This window comes from Bison bison, unplaced genomic scaffold, assembly GCF_000754665.1.
Source record: "Bison bison bison isolate TAMUID 2011002044 unplaced genomic scaffold, Bison_UMD1.0 scf7180017864492, whole genome shotgun sequence".
Classification (NCBI taxonomy): Eukaryota; Metazoa; Chordata; class Mammalia; order Artiodactyla; family Bovidae; genus Bison; species Bison bison.
The window spans coordinates 1,385,306-1,407,741 of NW_011495051.1; the positions used below are offsets into that span (position 1 = coordinate 1,385,306).

At 37.1% G+C, this 22,436-nt stretch overlaps 2 protein-coding genes across 4 annotated transcripts in view; both read right to left on the bottom strand.

Moving 5' to 3' along the window:
* Positions 1-22,436, bottom strand: part of KIF3A (kinesin family member 3A) — a 92,600-nt gene that overhangs the window by 57,907 nt on the left and 12,257 nt on the right. For all 3 annotated transcript variants that reach the window (XM_010863603.1, XM_010863604.1, XM_010863602.1), the window contains exons 3-4: positions 10,735-10,879; positions 10,542-10,626 (exon numbers count right to left, since the gene is read on the bottom strand). In XM_010863603.1, the coding sequence (XP_010861905.1) occupies positions 10,542-10,626; positions 10,735-10,879 (230 nt within the window). The remainder of the gene's footprint in view (positions 1-10,541; positions 10,627-10,734; positions 10,880-22,436) is intronic.
* On the bottom strand, positions 564-1,268 carry LOC105005565 (ubiquitin-conjugating enzyme E2 D3). The gene has a single exon (XM_010863601.1). It carries the CDS (start codon positions 1,065-1,067, stop codon positions 624-626), a length of 444 nt encoding a protein of 147 aa, XP_010861903.1. The 5' UTR covers positions 1,068-1,268; the 3' UTR covers positions 564-623.

Here is a 22,436-nt window from a genome sequence, read left to right on the forward strand (position 1 = left end):
ACAAAGGGTGTTTGACTTCCAATTTCCATTCTCTGTAGAACAAGAACAGGTCATTCCTTTATTGACATGCATAAAATACATCACATTTTCTATTCTGCTGATGCTATAAATTCAATACCAATTCTCCAGCCATATCAGTTATGAGCACAAAGTATATCATGTAACCTCAAATCTCTAACAGTGGAAGGCTTAAACAAGAATGGATGCTGCTAGAATAATGCTGCTTCCTTTGATGTGACAACTCAGCATCCATCTCCCTCCCTCTCAGATGATTCTTCAGCATGTTAGAGCAGTGAGGAATGGTTTTAGTCTCATAACCAAGTTAGAGTGAAGACATTGGCCACATAATACACATGCTCCATTTTTTTTTAAAAATTCTGAATCTTGGGCAACTGTTCTCTTGTAACTACTTTACAGTTTCTAAAAGCAGTTATTGTCCAAAGCTGGAAGAACTTAAGTCTTCTCAGATGAGCATGTGAATGAATGGAGGGAGGTAAACAAAAAATAAAATTAAAAAAGATGAGGTCTGATAGGGGAGCAGCCGGATAAGAAAATCAAAAAAGGAACAGTAATTTAAAGTTTATTCCAGCTATAATGCAGGTTATTCTGACTTTAAGGTAGCATCACATGGCAAACTTCTGAGTCCATTCCCGAGATATTCTGTTGTACTTATCTCTGTCTGTTTTATAGATCCGTGCAATCTCTGGCACTAGGGGGTCATCTGGGTTTGGATCACACAGCAGTGAACAAATGGATAAAAGAACTTTAGAAATAGTTAAAGCAGGAGACCACTGTGATCTTAGAATATCGAGACAAATGCTGCCATTACTGTTAATATTTGGATGATAAATTCTTGTTGTAAATGCAACCTTAGGTGGTTTGAAGGGGTAGTCTGTAGGAAAATGAATTGTCAAAAAGAATACACCGCCTTGATATGGGCTGTCATTAGGTCCCATAATAGTGGCTTGCCAATGAAACATATCATCCCCAACTGGACCTGCAGAACATTGTGCTGGAGGGTCACGGGCCAAATCACTAAGTTCCTTATTAATCCGTTTCAGCGCCATAGTCTGTGCTTTTCGTCTGGCTCCTCACTATCTCGGTGTGTGCTCGAAGGTCCGGCCAAAACTCTTGATTATCCTGGCGGCTGGGAAGGATTGTCTCTTCGTCTCACACCGGCTCTGCCAGACACAGGCGCTTGGTATTGAGGAGGCGGATCTCGCGAGAACCTCGAGGCTGGTAACAGGAGCTCGAGAGATCTTTTTCAATCCACCTCCCAGAGTAATGAAAATGAAAACAAAAACAAACAAATGGAACCTAATTAAATGTAAAAGCTTTTGCATAGCAAAGGAAACCATAAACGAAACAAATAGACTATCCACAGAAAGGGAGAAGATATTTACAAAGTATGCCACCAACAAGGCATTAACCTCCAAAATATACAAACAGTTCATGCAGCTCAGTAACAAAAAAATTAGCAATCCAATAAAAAAATGGGCAAAGGCCTAAATAGATATTTTTCCAAAGAAGACTCACAGATGGCCAAGAAGTACATTGAAAGATATCCAACATTAAAGAAATGCAAATCAAAACTACAATGAAATATCACCTTACATCCTCAGAATGGCCATCATCAAAAAGTCGACAAATAACAAATGCTGGTGAGGGCATGGAGAAAAGGCAACCCCCTTGTACACTGTTCGTGGAGAAGTAAATTGGTACAGCCACTATGGAGAACAGTATGGAGATTCCTTAAAGAACTAATACAGAACTACCATATGGGACTTCTTGGTGGTACAGTGGTTGAGAATCCACCTCCCAGAGCGGACACAGGTTTGATCCCTGGTCTGGGAAGAATCCATATGCTGTGGGGCAACTAGGCCTGAGCGCCACAACTAATAAAGTCCATGTACCCTAGAGCCCATACTCCACAACAAGAGAAAGCACTGCAATGAGAAGCCTGCCCACTGCAACTAGGGAAAGCCCGCACACAGCAATAAAGACCCAGCACAGCCAAATAAATAAACGGAAGAAGAAAAAAACTACCATATGATCCAGCAGTCCCACTCCTGGGCACTTGAGAAGATATATGCACTCCACTGTTCACTGCAGCACTTTTACAACTGCCAAGACATGGAAGCAACCTGAATGTCCATCAACAGAGGAATGGATTAAAAAAGATGTGGTACACTTGTACAATGGAAAATTATTCAGCCGTTAAAAAAAATGAAATGCCATTTGCAGCAACATGGATGAAACCAGAGATTATCACACTAAGTTGAGTAAGTCAGAGAAAGACAAATACATTTGCTTACATGCAGAATATTATAAAATAAAAAAAAAAAAAGGAAAAAAAGGTACAGATGAATGTATTTACAAAACAGAAAGAGACTCTCAGACTTCAAAAACAAACTTATGGTTACCAAAATGGAAAAGCTGGGGGGCGGGGTGGAAAGGATAAATTAAATGTTTCAGACTGACACATACCCACTAATATATTTAAAACAGATAACCAACAAGGACCCAGGGAGCTCTACTCAACATTCTGTAATAAGCTAAATGGAAAGATAACTTGAAAAAGAATAGATACATGTACAACTAATTACTTTGCTGTTTGGAGAAGGAAATGGCAACCCATTCTAGCATTCTTGCCTGGAGAATCCCATGGACAGAGAAGCCTGGGAGGCTACAGTCCACAGGGTCGCAAAGAGTCGGACATGACTGGGCGACTTCACTACTACTACACTACTACACCTGGAACTAACACAACACTGTAAATCAACCACACTCCAATACAAAAGAAAAAAGTTGAAAAAGACAGAACCCTGTGGGACCCTCCCATGTACAAAAGCCACTCCATGTTCCTTTCTTGTTTGTACAGAAAGGATGTAGTCTGCTAAGCCTTTTCTGAATTCCAAAGAGCAGAGTCAAGCAGTCACTAATTAAGGAAGGGAAGGAATACAAAATCAAAGAAAAAGCCAAGAAATTGCTCTTTGTAGTTGAAACAATAGTTCATCTATAATCAGAGTCCTAGTTCCTCCTCGAGGAATATATTCAACAATCTCATGCATATCTTACAACTGTTCTGCAGAAACTAAGACCCCTATCCAGCTTGACGATGACGACTACATGCTGACCACAAGCACTAGACCCCAGACTGGACTAAACTAGGGTTAATGATTAAGATTCCTAAAACGTCATCCTGTTAACTTACCACCAACCAATCAGAAGAAAGTGAAGCACCCTGCAACCCTCAACCCAAATGTTGCCTTTAAAAATCCTTTCCTGAGGACTTCCCTAGTGGTCCAGTGGTTATGAATATGCCCTGCAATGCAGGTGACACGAGTTTGATCCCTGGTAAAGGAACTAAGATCCCACATGCCGCGGGGCAGCTAAGCCCAAGTTCAGCAACCAGAGAGTCTGTGCGCTGCAAAGAAGATCCCACATGCCACAACTAGGACCCCAGGCAGCCAAATTAAAAAAAACCTTCCCCAAAAAACAGTCATTAGGGAGTTTGTGCCTTTTGAGCATGAGTTGTTCGTTCTCCTTGCTTGGCACCATGCAATAAAACACTGTACTTTCCCTCAACACAAACCCCTGTCAATAGATTGGCCTTGCTGTGTGATAGGCAAGCAGATCTAAGTTTGATTCAGTAACAATTTTGGTGACCATGAAGGCACAGCCATCTTGAGAGGCATCTCATCCACTGTACATCAACCCCCGACTGACAGTGGCACTCAGATCTTGTCCACCTGGTGCCTGAGCACTTCTGTCTCAGGGACACCCCAAGTGTTTACCACTAATGGCATCAATGGCCTGCAGTGTTTTCAATGCCCTGGTAAAGAAACAAGGTTCTGGTCCTGGTCTGTAAGAGATCTCTAGTAAGTGGTGCAACCACTCATGTCCAGGGCATTCTTCCCTAGTGGGCTGCCCTGACTGGAATTTTACTTTGGGGAGGGGGGGAGGTGTAGGACTCTGTCACCTGGTTTTGAGCACACTACCACTTTAATTGGACTTTCCTTTCCAGATCAAAGAGTCCCTTCGTTGTCCAGCACCGCCTGAGCAGTGATCGAGAAACTCCCTGTTACAGCAAGGCTCATCTGCACCCCTATTCTCATGCCAGGTAACTGACCCTGAGAAGACTCCAGACACGGATCTGCTAGTCTGTTTCTGGTAACATCAGTCATGTGAAAGAACAATGGGTAATGAAAGCTATGTTCCATCTTGTAGTTCCCTAAGGTATATTTTGCAAACCTGGAAGATCTTAAGTTGTACTCCCATGAAAAGAAAGACAATGATATTTAACTGTAACACCACATGGCCCCAGTATTCTTTAGGCTCTGATGAACAATGACCCCTCAATTGTCTGTAGACTATAACACCTACATTCAACTAGAACTGTTTTGTAAAAGGGAAAGAAAATGGGATAAAATTCCTTATGTAAAGGTTTCTATGGCATTGCATCAAAATGAACTTGACTTTTATCTTGGGAGTCTCAGTACATGAGTGTGAATTCTGTTTCCTCTCTGGTTTCCACCCTCATTAGGGGATCCTGGACCTGATTTGGGAGGAGACCCCACCATAAGGAGAGAAAGGAAATGAAAGGATTAATCATTCTCAGAGACACCCCTGACACTGATCCTCATTAGAGGACCCTGGTCTTTACCTTTGTTAGAGTCCTGGTAACTTAAATGTAGTCTTAGACACTCATAGAAACTAACAGTTTAAATTCAGTCAAGAGGCTGTCAGAGCTGGCAAGTTCATCTAGAAGTGAGGCATGTGAATGTGAGTGTTATATATTACTGTCTATGACTACTAGTTGTTTATGAAAGCTCTTAAAAATTGGATGGTAATTCTAGCAAAGAATTTTCATCATAAAAACAAAGAAATTTAATTTGTATAACAAATAGCTTGTGACACCAAAACAATAGATCTCAATGAAGGCAGCTACTCCCCTGACCAGACTGTTTTAGAAACTTGAGGGGGAGTTTCTGGTTCAGTTAAGGAAACTATTAGTATTTGCAGGCAGGAGACTGGGATATTGAACACCCTGAAGTAGGTAGGATGGTCACAATCATGAATGGTCCCATGCAACTTTGAATGTCCTACCAGATAGTCAGATGGGTGAAAAAAACAACTTATTAATTTAATTATCTAAATTTAGATCCTAACTCTACTCTACATATAAAGACAAAGTGCTTTCCCTTGGTAATAATAATATAGGAATGCAGGAAAACTGAGGAAAGAACTACTTTATTTTCCTCAGAACTCTGCCAAGAGCTAGATACTACTGTAAAGGACCGTGTCATTGAGTAACACCAAACAAGGTGTTTAGATTACCAATTCAACATACTTGTAACAGTCTGCATTTGTGGGTATTGCAGTCATAATGATTTAAATATGCCTCTATTTATATATGTCATTGAGTATGATCACATGTAAGCATTTATATTATATATTGAAATACCAGTACTTTTTAAAAGTAAATTATAATTGGACAGTACCTTGATATCTTTAAAATTATGTGTGTAGATAGATTTTATCATCTATGAATTTTATTTCAGGATAATCAAAGGGGCATTATAAAATATATGTTATAAAAAAGGAACACTGGTTCTACTGTACTTGAGAAACACTGACAAGACTGTTTCTGAGAATAAATGTGATCTATAATTACTATTATAAAAATGGAAATGTTCTTTCCAAATGGTTTTTATTCTAATAATCTGTACAAATAACAAACATTTAAAAGGTAAAAAGCATAGAATTAAGGGATCCATCAAAACCAAAGATGACCAAAAAAAAGAAACTTATCTGTATATTTGTTGTCTATACATCATTATGGATTAAGTCTTCAATAAGGTCCAACAAATTCAAATAATATTAACACCTAAGCCTGTAACATATTGCTCCAAAAGTTCAGTTCATATAGTAAATTTTTTTTAAAAAGCTGAAATTTATTAAATATTTTATTATGTGTCAAGCAATAATCTTTGTTATCTTTGGCAATAATCCTATAAAGTAGATACTATTATTTCCATGTTCATGTGGCAAACCTAAGGCTCATAGAGGGTAAGTAACCTGCTTAAGAGATCAGAGCCAATATTCAAGCTAAGGTGTTAAAACCTCAGAAATCACCCTTTAATCCTTAATCCATTTACCTTAACCCAAGCAAGTCAGGAAATTCCTCTAGGTTTCATTTTTTTACATTAACAAAATTGAACTGCTGAAAGGTTAAATGAAATAAAATATGTACTGCTACCATCATTTACTACACTAAATGCCTATTGCTGCATTATAAGAGCTTCTTAATAATAGTTATTCTATTATTCTACTGTTATTCTCAGTATACTCCACACTGTTCTACAATAGAGGCTGCCACGATTCTATATTCTATTCTATTGTTATTCTAAACACATTATTCTCTAATTATTGACAATACAATTCCAATCAAAATTCCAATATTTTAAAGGCTAACCTTTTGTCTTATACACCACAATTTTAATATATTTGGCAATAATTACTAGTCATCTACCACTCGATTCAGCAATCCTGTTTCAGGAATCTATCCTCAGACAAGCCTGCACATATATGAAATGGTATAATTACAAGGTTATTTGGTACAGAACTGTTTGTAAGAGCAAAAGATTTTAAACAACCCAACTGTTTATCAATAGCGGGGTGGCTAAGCAAACTAAAAGTTATGTCCATACTAAAGATACTATGAGGCAGAAAGGGAAAAAAAAGACAAAAAAATGAAGAAGCATTTCTCTTTACTCACATGGAAAGACTGTCACAATTCATTGCTCAATTTGAAAAAAAAAAAAAAGCAAAGTACAATGATGGGGGAAAAGTCTTTTCAATAAATGGTGCTGAAGGACTTTCCTGGCGGTCTAGTGGTTAAGATTCTGCACTTCCACCTCAGGGGGCATGGGATGGATCCCCGGTTGGGGAGCTAAGACCCCACACATCGCGCAGTTACAAAAAAACATTAAAATGGTTCTGAGACAACCGGATATCTGTATGCAAGAGTGAAGCTGATCCTCTAACTCACAAGGCATATAAAAAATTAACTCAAAACGAACCAAAGACCTAAATAACTATAAAACTCTTAGGAAGATAACAAAGGCATAAATCTTTGTGACCTTGGATGAAGCAATGATTTCTTAGATACAACACCAAAAAACACAAGAAACAAAACTAAATGTAGATAAAGCAAATATGATCAAAATTTTAAACTTTTATGCTCCAAAAGGACACCATCTAAAACGTAAAAAGACAATCCATAAGAGAATATTTTTGTAAATTCCTATTATCTGTTAACAAGCTTGCACTTAGAACATATAAAGAATTGTTTAGTCACTAAGTCATGTCCAACTCTTTTGCGACCCACACAAACCATCGCCCTCCAGGCTCCTCTATCCATGGGAATTCCCAAGCAACAATACTGGGGTGGGCTGCCATTTCCTGCTCCAAGGGATCTTCCTGACCCAAGAATCTAACCCACACCTCCTGCATTGGCAGGTGGATTCTTTGTCACTGAGTCACCAGGGAAGCTCCATATAAAAAATTATTAATATTTAATAAAAAAATAAAGAGCCAATTAAAAATGAACAATGGATCTGAACTGAAATTTCTCCAAAGAAGACACACAGATGGTGTAAAAAGATGTTCAATGTCATTAGCCATCAGGGAAATGGAAATCAAGCCCACAAATGAGATACCACTTTATACTAAAATCGCTATAAAAAATGACAATAACAAGTCTTGATGAGGATATGGAAAAACTAGACTCCACAAATGAGATAACACTTCATACCCACTAAAATGGCTGTAATAAATGACAATAACAAGTGTCAATAAGGATATGGAAAAACTGGACTCCTCATACATTACTGATAGGAACGTAAAATGGTACAGCCACTGTGGGAAACAGTCTGGCAGAATCTAAAAGTAGAATTACCATATTATCTAATGACTGCATTCGTTGATATATAACCAAGAGAACTTTAAAAATATACAGTTCAAAGATACTGCAGGTTCAGTTCCAGATTACCACAATAAAGAGTACCATGAATTTTTGTTTCCTCAGTGGATATAAAAGTTATATTTACATTATACCATCCATAGACTATTATGTTTAAAACATGTTTGTACCTTAATTTTAAAATATTTTATTGCTAAAAGAAATGTTAACCATCATCTGAGCCTTCAGTCAGTCACAATCTTTTTGCTGGTGGAAAGTTTAAAATACTGCAAGAATTACCAAAATGTGACACAGACACATGAATTAATTAAGCAAATACTGTTGGAAATACAGAGCTGCACAGACTTGTTCCATGCAGGGTTGCCACAAACCTTCATTTGTTAAAAAAAAAAAAAAAAAAACAGTATCAACAAATATAATAAAGTGAAGCACTATAACGTGAGGTATGCTTGTATTCATACAAAAACTTTTACAAGATGTTAAAAGGAAAAATGAAATACTGATTCATGCTACAACATGAATGGATCTTGAAAACATCATAAAAAGTGAAAGAAGCCAGACACAAAAGACCACAATTGTATGACTTCATTTAAATGAAATGTCCAGAATAGGCAAATTCATAGAGACAGAAAGTTACTGGTTACCAGGAGGGAGAAGAGGAATGCAGAGTGACACCTAATGGGCATGGAGTTTCCTCAGGAATAATGAAAATGTTCTAGAATTAGATAGTAGTGATGCTTGCATAACTTTCTGAATATACAAAGAGTCACTAAATTGTACACTTTAAAAGGACGAATATTACGGATGTAAATTACATCTCAATTTAAAAAATAATGATTTGAGGAAGAATGGAGCCTGAGTCCCTTCGCTGTTCACCTGAAGCTACCACAACATTGTTAATTGGCTATACCCCAACACAAAATAAAAGTTTAAAGTTTGAGGGAAAAAAGAAAAAATACTGAATGTGAATCAGCTATTAATGAACCAATCCACAATTTCTGTGATTATCTGATAGTTATGTATATAATCTCACATTCCCTTTCTCTAAGATGTAGGATTACAGTAGTGCCAATATATTACCCAAAAGTATACAAACCAGAGTTTCTCAATCACAAAGTCTGGTTTTTCCTTCAGGTGAAAGAAAGATTAAAAGCACAAATATCTGTGACAACATTCATAATTTGTATTAATACCTACATTTCTGACACTGTAAAAACTTAATAAAGAGTCCGCGTGCCAATGCAGGGGACGTGGGCTTGATCCCTGGTCCAGGCAGACTCCACATGCCACAGAGCAACTAAGCCCATGTGCCGCAACTACGGAGCCCAGGCACTACAGCCCACAAGCTGCAACCACCAAGCCCCTGAGCTGCAGCTACTGAGCCCAGGCACCCCAGAACCCGTCCTCTGCAACGAGAGAAGCCACCACAGTGAGAACCCCACACACAGCAACAGAGAGTAGCTCCCACCTGCCACAGTTAGAGAAAGTCCATGCACAGCAACGAAGACCGAGCGCAGCCAAAAATTAATTCATTCATTAAATTTTAAAAAAAAGCCCACAACTTCTGACTTTAAATTCTGGAGTATCTTGGGCATTCACACCAGAGAATGAAAACTTATGTTTGCATAAAAATCTATGCATGAATGTTCATAGCAGCTTTACTCCTAACAGCCCCAAACTGTACATAGCAGGTGAATGGCTGTCCTTCAGCAGGTGAATGGTTAAACACACCAGGCAATATTACTCAGACATAAAAAGGAATGAGTAACTGATACATGCAACAAGTTGGATGAATTTCTAGGGAGTTATACAAAGTCACAAAAGCCAATTCCAAAAAGTTACAACGTAACACTTTTGAAATGACAAAACCATAACCCTGGAAAACAGATTAGGGTTGTTGGGGTTAGGGATGGGGACAGAAGGGAGTAGTCACCAGAGAGGTGGATATGGTTATAAAAGGGCATCTTTGATGTGGAACAATTTAGTACCTTGTTGCAGTAGTGGATATAATCATCTACACATGTGATAAAACAGTATACAATACAAATGACTACAAGAAAAACTGGGGCATTTGAACAATGGATTCAAACAGATTATATCTGTGGATTATATCAAGATCAATATCACGATTATGATATTGCATTATAGCTTTGTAAAATGTTATCTCTGGGGAAAACTGTGTAAAGGGTAATCCTCTGTATTATTTCTTACAATTGCATGTGAATTTATCTCAATAAAAATTTTAGTTTAAAAAAAGGTGCAGATCAATGTATATAGGGTGCTACATTTAAAGTAAAACTAAAATTATATTTGTATTTACATAAATAACACTGAAAGGATACCGAAAGTGGTTATCTTAGGGTGGGGAGAAATAGGGTAGGAACCAACACTTTTCAATGCATAAGTGTTTAAAATAGTTGTATTTTTGAAGCATGTTACCAAGTTTCCTGGTCAAAAATAATAAAATATTAAGAGTACCTTTTGTTCAAAAAAGAACTTAATTCAGTACACATTCTCTTGCTCTGGAAAGTACTCCAATTTCAATTATCCTTACCTCTAACCTCTGTGTCTGATCCTTGCCCAAAAGGTCACGAACTTCTTCATTATATATTTCCAAATAAGACACTCGAACCAAAAATCTGTAAAGAAAACAGTGAAATATTTATTAGAACCGTTTTAAAAACGTGTTTATAAAGGTTGTACATCTTATGTTTGTACTTCTCGATATTAGAAAATAATTATTTTACCTCGTATCACCCTCTGCTTTTGCAATATGACCAAATATGTGAGCAAAGGAATTTGGAATGATTCCTCTAAGTTCAGGAACAGCTCGAACACCTTCCATGGTAAACGTTTTCCCAGTTCCAGTTTGTCCATATGCAAAAATAGTCCCTGAAAACAATGAAGAGAATCAATCACTTTGTAGAGTCTGATGCTACAGAACAATAGCTCTTAAAATTAATTCTTTTGACACTGTGATGCAATTTCTAGCCTGGATTTAAAGTTTATTCTAATATAAATTTCTCCTTTATTATCAGCAATTACAGCATGAACTGTGTAGCACACGAGCACAGTACTGTTGAAGTTCTAGAGCCAATGAGATAAATGTAAAATCGAACATTTTAGCTAATCCTAAGAAATTTATGTTTGTTAATTACTTAATGCGGACATTAAATTGGAGAAGGTAGTATAGTTACAGCAAAAGAACAAAGGTCCCAGAGTAGAAAGACCTCAACGTGAATCTACACATTTGCCACTTTTCGACATATGACCTTAGAAACTATCTACCCAAAGATTAACTCAATAGTAAAATGAGGATAAGAATAACTATTCTGCATTGATCACATGAAACAAGCAAGAATCACATGAAACAATTTACTTCAAGCAACCAACATGACACCTAGCAAATAGCTTAATCCTGAAATAAGTATGTTATTTCAAAATAAAAGTTTTAAGTAACAGCTGTAAGGAATAGGGGGAATTAACAAAAAGAAGTGACAATATATTAAAAGTAATTACAGATACAACTTAAATTTTCTAAATATGCAAATTAATTCATTTAACAAATACTACACACCTGAGTCTGGCATGGTGCTATGATTCAGGGACACAATGATAAAGACAAACACAATCTTTAATCTCATGCTATGTGTCATCTTGGGGAGGACATATTAGCCAAATAATTATAACCAAGATGAGTGTTGGGAATGAGAAACACAGAGTTCTACGTGAGAGTCAGGGACATAATCAAGGCAAGAAAACTAAGGAAGAAGGAAAGGGGAAGAGGTCAAAGAAGGCTTTCCAGAAGAGTCCATCTAATATATGAGCATGAGTTAGAAACAGATGGGCAGCAAAAGGCAAAAAAGAAAATGGAGATTTTGCAAAAATGCAAGGAGACCAGAATGGAAGAAACAGAGATGGAAAAGGACAGTGGATGCGGTTAGAGCTGAAAAAACTGATTAATTACACAGGGTGATGAAGAACATGTTAAGGTTCTAGAGCTTATCTTAAAAACAAAGTGAAGACACAATGATTTTTCAGTCAGAAGAGTGTCACCATCACTGGCTATACTGTATACAAAGAACTGGAAACAAGCATGGGAGAAGTGAAGAAACAGTTAGAGGGCTGACACGGTTAACCAGGTAAGAGATGGTGCTGACAACAGCAGGGGCTGAGAAAGATGGAAAGTGTTTCACAGGTATTTAGCAGTTAGAATCAAGACGCCTGGGAAAGAACTAGTCAAAAGGGGACCAGGGAAAAGGAAGAACTGAGGGTGACTTTCAAATTTCTGGCCTGACCAAGGGAATGTAATGCTAAGCTATGTTCTGAGATGGTGAACACCACTGGAAGAAATAACAGTTTGAACGGGAAGATCATGCCCTGAGTTTGGAGGTACTGAGCTTTAAGTCTACGATACACTCAAATGGATGTGCCAAGCAAGCAGGCGGATGGGTGAGACTCATTTGCCAACTGAAGCTACGGCACTGGGTGAGATTTCCTCAGGAGAGACTACAGTAGGTAGCCTAGGAAGTGACAGCATAAACGAAAAAGGTTCCTTAACTACTACCACTCTATTCGGTTAATACAAATGTCATCATCGTCAAACTTCTAATGAAAATAATCACAACATAAACCATTTCTATATGTGGGAATAAAGAAGTAAATTTTGTCTAACTCCCTAAATATTTCAAATTCTTTCATTAAGAATATAATTTACTACATTAAAAGGAGCTAAAAATACCATGAACTCATATACTGCATCTTAGAAAAGACAAAACAGCCATCATTTACTGATCATCTGATGTGCTATGTCATATACTTTATATGCATTCCTATTTAATTTTCACCCCAATCCTAAGAGCTAGGCAATATTTATATCCCCACAGCTTAGCTGAGGAAACAAAGGCTTAGAGAGGTTGAATTACTTGCTCTATGTCATTTTACACAAAATCTGAACACACTCCAGTTGGCTGCACAGCCCATGTATTTTTACCAGTATATAATGACCAAAAAAAAAATTTTAACTCAAAATTAATACCTCCTTAATGCAGAACTTCCTTAGTGGTGCAGTGGATAGGAATCTGCCTGCCACCACAGGGGACACAGGTTGGATCCCTGGTCTGGGAAGATCCCACATGCTGTGCAGCAACTACGCCTGTGTGCCTCTGAGCCAACACTCTAGAGCCCACAAGCCACAACTGCTGAGGCTGTGTGGCACAACTATGTAAGTCTGCACACACTAGGGGCCACAAGTTCCAACTACTGAGCCTCTGGGCCACAACTAATGAAGTCCGTGTGCCTAGAGCCTATACTCTGCAACAAGAGAAGTCACTGTAATAATAAGAGGCTCAAGCACCACAACAAAAAGTAGCCCCCGCTTGCCACAACTAGAGAAAGCCTATGCAAAGCAACGAAGATCTAGCACAGCCAAAAAAATACATAAATAAAATGAATGCAATTTCTATGAATGTATTAAATACATGATCATTACTAATTTTAAAAGTATATTAAGTAACTAGAGAAAGAAGAACAAACAAAACCCAAAATTAGTAGAAGGAAAGAAATCAAACAATCAGAGGAGAAGCAGAAATACATGAAATAGAGACAAAGAAAACAACAGAAAAGAACAATAAAACTAAAAGTTGCTTCTCTGAAAAGATAAAATGATAAATCTTTAGCCAGACTCATTAAGAAAAAAGACGATTCACATCAATAAAGTTAGAAATGAAAAGGAAGTTATAATGGACACCGCAGAAATACAAAGCATCATAAGAGACTACTACAAGCAACTATATGTCAATGAAATGGACAGCCTAGAAGAAATGGACAAATTCTTAGAAATATACAACCTTCAAAGACTGAACCAAGAAGAAATACAAAATACAAACAGACCAGTTACAAGTTACAACAGGGATGGTCTTGATCACTGCCTCTAGTAACGTTAAAGAAGCTGAAGTTGAACGGTTCTATGAACACCTACAAGACCTTCTAGAACTAAAACCCAAAACATTCCTGAAATGGTCACTGATTCCTAAAATGCTCAATTCTCCTGCTCAAAATTCTCCAAGCCAGGCTCCAATAGTACGTAAACCAGGAACTTCCAGATGTTCAAATTGGATTTAGAAAAGGCAGAAGAACCAGAGATCAAATTGCCAACATCTGTTGGATCATAGAAAAAGCAAGGGAGTTACAGAAAAACATCTACTTCTGCTTTATTGATTACACCAAAGCCTTTGACTGTGTGGATCACAACAAACTGTGGAAAATTCTTCAAGAGATAGGAATACCAGACCACCTGACCTGCCTCCTGAGAAATCTCTATGCAGGTCAAGAAGCAACAGTTAGAACCAGACATGAAACAACAGACTGGTTCCAAATTGGGAAAGGAGTACATCAAGGCTGTATATTGTCACCCTGCTTATTTAACTTCTATGCAGAGTGTATCATGAGAAACGTTGGGCTGGAAGAAGCAGAAGCTGAACCAAGATTGCCAGGAGAAATATCAATAACCTCAGATACGCAAATGACACCATCCTTACGGCAGAAAGTAAAGAGGAACTAAAGAACCTCTTGATGAAAGTGAAAGAGGAGAGTGAAAAAGCTGGCTTAAAACTCAACATTCAAAAAACTAAGCTCATGGCATCCAGTCCCATCACTTCATGGCAAACAGATGGGGACAATGGAAACGGTGACAGTCTTTATTTTCTTGGGCTCCAAAATCACTGCAGATGGTGACTGCAGCCATGGAATTAAAAGACGCTTGCTCCTTAGAAGAAATGTTATGACCAACCTAGACAGCATATTAAAAAGCAGAGACACTGCTTTGCCAACAAAGGTCCTTCTAGTCAGAGCTATGGTTTTCCCAGTGAGAGATGGACTATAAAGAAAGCTGAGTGCCAAAGAATTGATGCCTTTGTATTATGGTATTGGAGAAGACTCTTGAGAGTTCCTTGGGCTGCAAGGAGATCAAACCAGTCCATCCTAAAGGAAATCAGTCCTGAATATTCATTGGAAGGAATGATGCTGAAGCTGAAACTCCAATACTTTGGCCACCTGATGGGAAGAACTGACTCACTGGAAAAGACCCTGATGCTGGGAAAGATTGAAGGCAGGAGGAGAAGGGGACAACAGAGGATGAGATGGTTGGACGGCATCACCAACTCGATGGACATGAGTTTGAGCAAACTTCAGGCGTTGGTGATGGACAGGGAAGCCTGGCATATTGCAGTCCATGGGTCGCAAAGAGTCGACATGACTGAGCGACTGAACTGAAAATTAAAACTGATTTTAAAACTCCCAACAAACAAAAGTCCAGGACCAGAAGGCTTCACAGGCAAATTCTATCAAACATTTAGAGAAGAGTTAACACCTCTGAAACTTTCCAAAAATTGCTGAGGAAGGAACACTCCCAAACTCATGCTATGACGCCACTATCGTCCTGACACCTAAATCAGACAAAGACGCCACACACACAAAAAAAGGAAATTGCAGGCTCCAATATCACTGACGAGCATAGATGCAAAAATTCTCAACAAAATTCTCAGCAAACCAAATCCAACAATACATTAAAAGAATAATACACCATGATCAAGAGGGATTTATCCTGGGGTTAATATAAGGATTCAATAACCACAAATCAATCAGTGTGATAAACCATATTAACAAACTGAAAGATAAAAACCATATGATCATCTCAATAGATGGAGAAAGTTTTTGACAAAATTCAACACCCATTTATGATCAAGTCTCCAAAAAGTGGGCACAGAAGGACCCTACCTCAACATAATCAAAGGCCATATATGACAAACCCACAGCTAACATCATTCTCAACAGGGAAAAACTAAAAGAATTTCCTCCAAAATCAGGAACAAGACAAGATGTCCATTCTTGCCACTTTTATTCAACAGAGTTTTGGAAGTCTTAGATACAGCAATCAGAGAAGAAAAAGAAATAAAAGGAATCCATACTGGAAAAGAAGTAAAACTGTCACCATTGCAGATGACATGATACTATACATACAAAATCCTAAAGATGCCATCAGAATGCTACTAGCGCTCAATGAGTTTGGTAAAGTTACAGGATACAAAGTCAAAACACAAAAATCTGTTGCAATTCTATATACACTAACAACAAAAGATCAGACAGAGAAATTAAACAATCCTTTACCACCGCATCAAAAAGCATATAGTACCTAAAATAAACCTAAAGAGGCAAAAGACCTGTACTCTGAAAGACACTGATAAAAGAAACCAAAGGTGATACAAACGGATGGAAAGCTATACCATGTTCTTGGATTGGAACAATCAATATTGTCAAAATGACTATACTACCCAAGGCAATTTACAGATTCAATGCAATCTCTATTAAATGACCAATGGCGTTTTTCACAGAACAAAAAAAATTTTAATGTATATGGTAACAAAAAAGACCCAGAATAGCCAAAGCAATCCTGAGAAAGAAAAAGGAGCTAGAGGAATCAGGCTCCCTGATTTGAGACTATCCAACAAATCTACAGTCATCAAAATAGCATGGTACCGCCACAAAAACAGAAATATAAATCCATGTAATATGATAGAAAAGTCCAGAGATAAACCCAAACCCTTATTGTCAATTAACCTATGACAAAGGAGGCAAAACTATACAATGGGGAAAAGACAATCTCTTCAATAAATGGTGCTGGGAAAACTGGACAGCTACATGTAAAAAAAAAAAAAAGAAAAGAAAAATGAAATAAAACACTCCCTAACATCATACATGAAAATTAACTCAAAATGGATTAAAGATCTAAATGTAAGACCAGACACTAGAGAACTCTTGGAGGAAAACATAGGCAGAATTCTTTGACATAAATCACAAGACTGTTTTCTATCCACCTTCTAGGGTAATAAAAATAATAATAATAATAATCAGATCTAATTAAGCTTAAAAGCTTTTTCACAACAATGGAAACCATAAACAAAATTAAATGGAACGGGAAAAAAATATTTGCAAAGTATGACACTGACAAGAGATTAATCTGAAAAATATACAAACAGCTCATGCAGTTCTATATGAAAGAACCAAATAACCCAACCAAAAAATGGGCAGAAGACCTAAACAGACATTTCTCCAAAGAAGACATACAGATAGCCATAAAGCACATGAAAAGATGCTCAACACCACTCATTATCAGAGAAATGCAAATCAAAACCATAATGACATATCACCTCGCACCAGTAAGAATGACCATTGTTAAAATGTCTACAAATAATAAATGCTAGAGAGGGTGTGGAAAAAAGAGAACTCTCCTACACTGTTGGTGGGAATGTAAATTGGTATAACTACTATGGAGAACACTATGGAGGGTCCTTAAAAAACTAAAAATAGAACCACCATATGATCCAGTAATCCCACAGAAAACCATAATTCAAAAAGATATAGGCACCGCAATGCTCATTAGAGCATTATTTACAATACTCAAGGCATGGAAGCAACCTAAATGTCCATCAACAACAGAACAGATAAAGAAGATGTGGTACCTATATACAACGGAACACTAATCGGCCATAAAAAAGAATAAAACAATGCCATTTGAAGCAGCATGGATGGATCTAGAGATTATCACACCAAGTGAAGTCAGAGAAAGACAACTATCATATGATATCACTTACATGTGGAATCTCGAAAAAAATATACAAGTGAACTTGTTTACAAAACAGAAACAGACTTACAGTTACCAAAGGGGAAACCTGGCAGGCAGGGCTACGTGAGGAGTTTGGGGTTAATAAATACACATACTCTATATAAAACAGATAATCAACAAGGACATACTGTCCAGCACAGGGAACTCAATTACTTGTAATAATCTATATGGGAAAAGAATCCGAAATAGGTGGATATCCATATAACCTAATCACTTTGTTGTATCCCTGAAACACAAAATTGTAAATCAACTATGCTGCTGCTAAGTCACTTCAGTCGTGTCCGACTCTGTGCAACCCCACAGACGGCAGCCCACCAGTCTCCCCCGTCCCTGGGATTCTCCAGGCAAGAACACTGGAGTGGGTTGCCAGTTCCTTCTCCAATGCATGAAAGTGAAAAGTGAAAGTGAAGTCGCTCAGTCGTGTCTGACTCTTAGTGACCCCATGGATTGCGGCCTACCAGGCTCCTCTGTCCATGGGATTTTCCAGACAAGAGTACTGGAGTGGGTTGTCATTGCCTTCTCCGACTATACTCCAATATAAAATAAAAATTAAATTTTAAAAAATTTTAAAATAAAAGGATACTAATTTACAATATTAAAACTGAGAAAGAAGGACCAGAAATCTCCTAAAATTAAAGAATCTCATCTTATTCTCAGCAATGAGAATCCAAATTTATACTTTTTAAATGTCACTCTTAATAAATCTAATGCTATCATTTCCTTCATATGAACTTTTTAAATGTTAGTTTTTTTTTTAATTTTTTTTTAAATGTTAGTTTTTAAAAACTAAAAACATCCTGAGATTTTACCCAATCTCCTTGTTTCTAACTATCGCTAATACTTAAAATGACAGAAGGTTCATCAAAAAACTGCACAAGGATATTTACAGCAGCTACATATAACTGCCAAAACTTGGAAGCAACAAAGATTTCCTTTGTAGGCAGATAAAATCGCTGTACATCAGGACAATGGAATATTATTGCTGATTAAAAAAAGAGAGATGAGTTAATAAGTCATGAAAAGGCATGGAGGGAATTTAAGTGAATGTTACTATCAACCTGAAAAGGCAACATACTATATATATAGATATAAAACTCCAACTATGTGACACTCTGGGAAAGGCAGAACTGTGGAGACAGTGAAAAGATCAGTGACTGCCAGGGTTTAAGGGGGAGGGAGGGATGAACAGGTAGAGAACGGAGCAAAACAACTGCGTATGATATTACAGTGGTGAATAACTGTCAGTATATATTTGTCCAAACTCACAGAATGTACCATATCTAGAGTGAACCCTAATGCAATATGGGGCTTGGAGGATAATGATATGTTAATACAGGCTCATCCATTTTAACAAATGTAACCACTGTGGTGCAGGATGTTGACAGCGGGGAAGGTTGTGCATTTTGGGACACAGGGGAACTCTCCGTACTTTGTTCAATGTTACTGCAAACATAAAATGTTCTAAAAATAGCTTATTCATTTTAAAAATCTTTTTTAAATGGTAGAAGGATTATGTACTTGCTACTGAGAATCCAAAAAGTTACAATTAAACTACATGTGAATAATGCACAGTAAACTGCATTATATATACATGCCTAATTTTTGTCCTTTTGCAAAATATTTTTCTATTTTTACAACAATTTTTTTTGTTGTAAAATTGTAAAATTTTTGATTGTTGTAAAATTGTTGTAAAATTGTTGATTTTTATCAACAATCTTCAGTCAGCATAATACACTAGAAAACAGGCAGAAAGTCCTTGACATTCACATATTACCCTCTATAATGTTTATTTTTTATATATACATAACTGTTAATTCAAAATTCAACTTGTGGCATTTCTGATCCCAACAAAGATGGAATAAGAACCAAATTTACTCTCCTGATGGAACAAAAAGCAGACCAAATATATAAAATGATAGTTTTCAAGAGAATGAACATCAGTCAACAAAGGGCTGCGGTTCCTGAAAGGTAAGGTAGGTCATACGATTGCCCAGCTTCCTGTCGTGAGACAGAATCCAAGTCATGGAGGAGGAGGAAGAACCCAAGTAGCTGTCAGCAGATTCCCTGAGTTGAGAAGAAGCTGAGAGTCCAGAGAGGCCAACATAGCTAGAATTTGGAGGACACATTCCCAGAGAAGAGAAAGCTGCACAGAAAGAGCTCCAGAGATCCACAGAAGTTCCTCCTCGAGTATTCAGCCAGATACTCACTAGCACAAAAGTATAAGGAAACTATCTAAATATGGGTGGTAGGGGAGGGAATCATATGGAAAGATGGGAAGGAAAAGCCCCCAGCACTCACAAAGGCATAATTCACAGGACATTAGGAACACACAGTACACAGCAGGGCCTTGCCTCTGTAGTGGGGAGTAATAACCTCACACTGAGCACTGCTCTAGTCCTAACCAAAAAATCTTCCAAAAAAGATCTGAAAGGATGAAACTGCTTTCAAGTAAGCGCATCCCAGAACAAAGCCATGACTATTTATAGAATGAAAAAAAATCCAAGACCCAAAGTTAAATTCAGAACACTCAACCAAAAACTGCCAAGCTTGCAAAAAAAAGGCAAAATGATGACTCATAATGAAGAAATCAATTAATCGATCAATCAAAATTAGTTCGTAACTAACACAATGTTAGAACTAGCAGATGACTTTAAAACAGTTATAAAAACTGTACTCTATATACAATAAAGTTCAGTGGAAACTCTGGATGGAAATTTGGAAGAACTTGCATGGGAGATATAATATAAGAAAGACCCATATCGAACTTCTGGAGATGAAAACTACAATGTATGAGATGAAAAATACAACACACAGGGATAATAGATTAGGCACTGCAGAAGAAAAGATCTGTAAACTTGAAAACATACCAACAATCAAAAATGAAACAGAAAAAAATTAAAAGTAAAAAACCAGCATCAGTGAGCTGTGGGACAATTTCAAGCAGCCAAGTATATATGTCATTACAGGATCCACCCCACTCTCCCCGCTCCAAAGCGGAAAGGACAGAAAAAATATTTGAAAAAAAAAAGAAAAGAAAAAATATTTGAAGAAAAACGACTGAAAATTTTCCAAATTTGATGAAACCCACGGATCCTTGCAGATTCATGAACTTTGGCACAGAAACATGAAGAAAAAATACGTTACAGCATATCATAAACAAACTGACAAAGCCAGTGACAAAGGAGAAAAGCCTAAAAGCAACCAGAGAAAGACATGTTACATGAAGAGGAACTAAGATAAGGATGAAAGTAGATTTCTGGTCAGAAACTAATTCAAATGGGAAGAAAGAAGAGCATTGCCTTTCAAGTACTAAAGGAAGAAACCATCAATCTAGAATCCTATATCCAGTGAAAATATCCTTCAAAAACAAAGGCAAAAAACCCCACTTTTTTAGACTACAAAAGCTGAAAGAAGTTATCACCCATAGACACGCACTCTAAGGAATGTTTAAACAAAAATTTTCAATGCAAAAGAAAAATGATACTAGGTGGAAATATGGATCTACATAAAGGAATGAAGAATACTAGAAATGTTAATTACATGGGTAAATAAATACAGTTTTTCTCCTTAAATATATATCTCTTTAAAATATAACTGATGGTTTAAACAAAAATAATAACAATATGGTTTGCAGTTTGTAACATGTACAAGTAAAATATATGACAACAATAGCACAAAGCTTAGGAGGAGAGAAATGGAAGTACAGTGTTAGTTTTTATATTATCCATTAAGTGGTACAATATCACTTGAAAAACCATAATATATTTAATATTTATATTATAAACCCTAAAGCAACCACTAAAATGCAACAAAGATACACTGCTATAAACCAACAAAGAACACAGAATGGAATAATAAAAACACTTGATTAACCTTGAAGAGCATAAAAAGAGAAAAAGGGAACAAAGAACAAATGGGACAAAGAGAAAACAAACAGCAAGGTGACAGATTTACACCTAAGCAAGTAATTACAATAAACAGAAATTGTCTCAATACCCTAATTAAGAAGCAGAGATAAGATTGGACTAAAACCCAAGACCAGTCACATGCTGCTGCACAGAAAATCGCTAACTTAGCAGACCTGAGAAAGCTATACTTTCAAAGTCCAGCTTTCAAAATTGGCCTTTGGCTGATATCCAGGAATTCAGATTTAGGAAGGGTTCCCACCAATCACTGACTATTGAGAATGACTCACTATGCCCAAACTGTCTGTATAAACATGGTGGTTCATACTAAACATTTGCTTTTCTTATGAGAGTCTGGGATCTTTGCATGTGCCAGGCTGAGGGTGCCTCCATGAGCAGCCTCCAATAAAAACCTTGGGCACTGTGTCTCTGCAGAGCTTTCTCACAGACAACATTCACAAGTACTCTCACAAAGAGAATTAAGTGTATCCTGAGGGTCCACCAGGAGACGACTCTTAGACGTCTGTAATTGATTTCCTCCAGACTTCACAACATGCACTTTTTCTCTTTGCTGATTGTTTTTTCCGGTATCCTTTTTGTTCTAGTAACCAAAGCCATAAAAACAACCATATGCTGAGTTCCATGACTCCTCCTAGCAATCATCAAACCTGGGGTGATCTCAGTGATCGCCAGGACAACTACCTACTAGAAATGAACTTTCAATATAAAAACACATATAGGTTAAAAGGATGGAAAAGATATACCATGTTAATTCCATTCAAAAGAAAACTAGAATGTGTATATCAGACAAAGTAGATTTTGGAGCAAAGAATATTACCAAGGATGAAGAGAATCATTTAAT

Excerpts from the sequence above, each read along its gene's own strand:
- LOC105005565 (XM_010863601.1), bottom strand. The coding sequence starts at position 1,067 with ATGGCGCTGAAACGGATTAATAAGGAACTTAGTGATTTGGCCCGTGAC.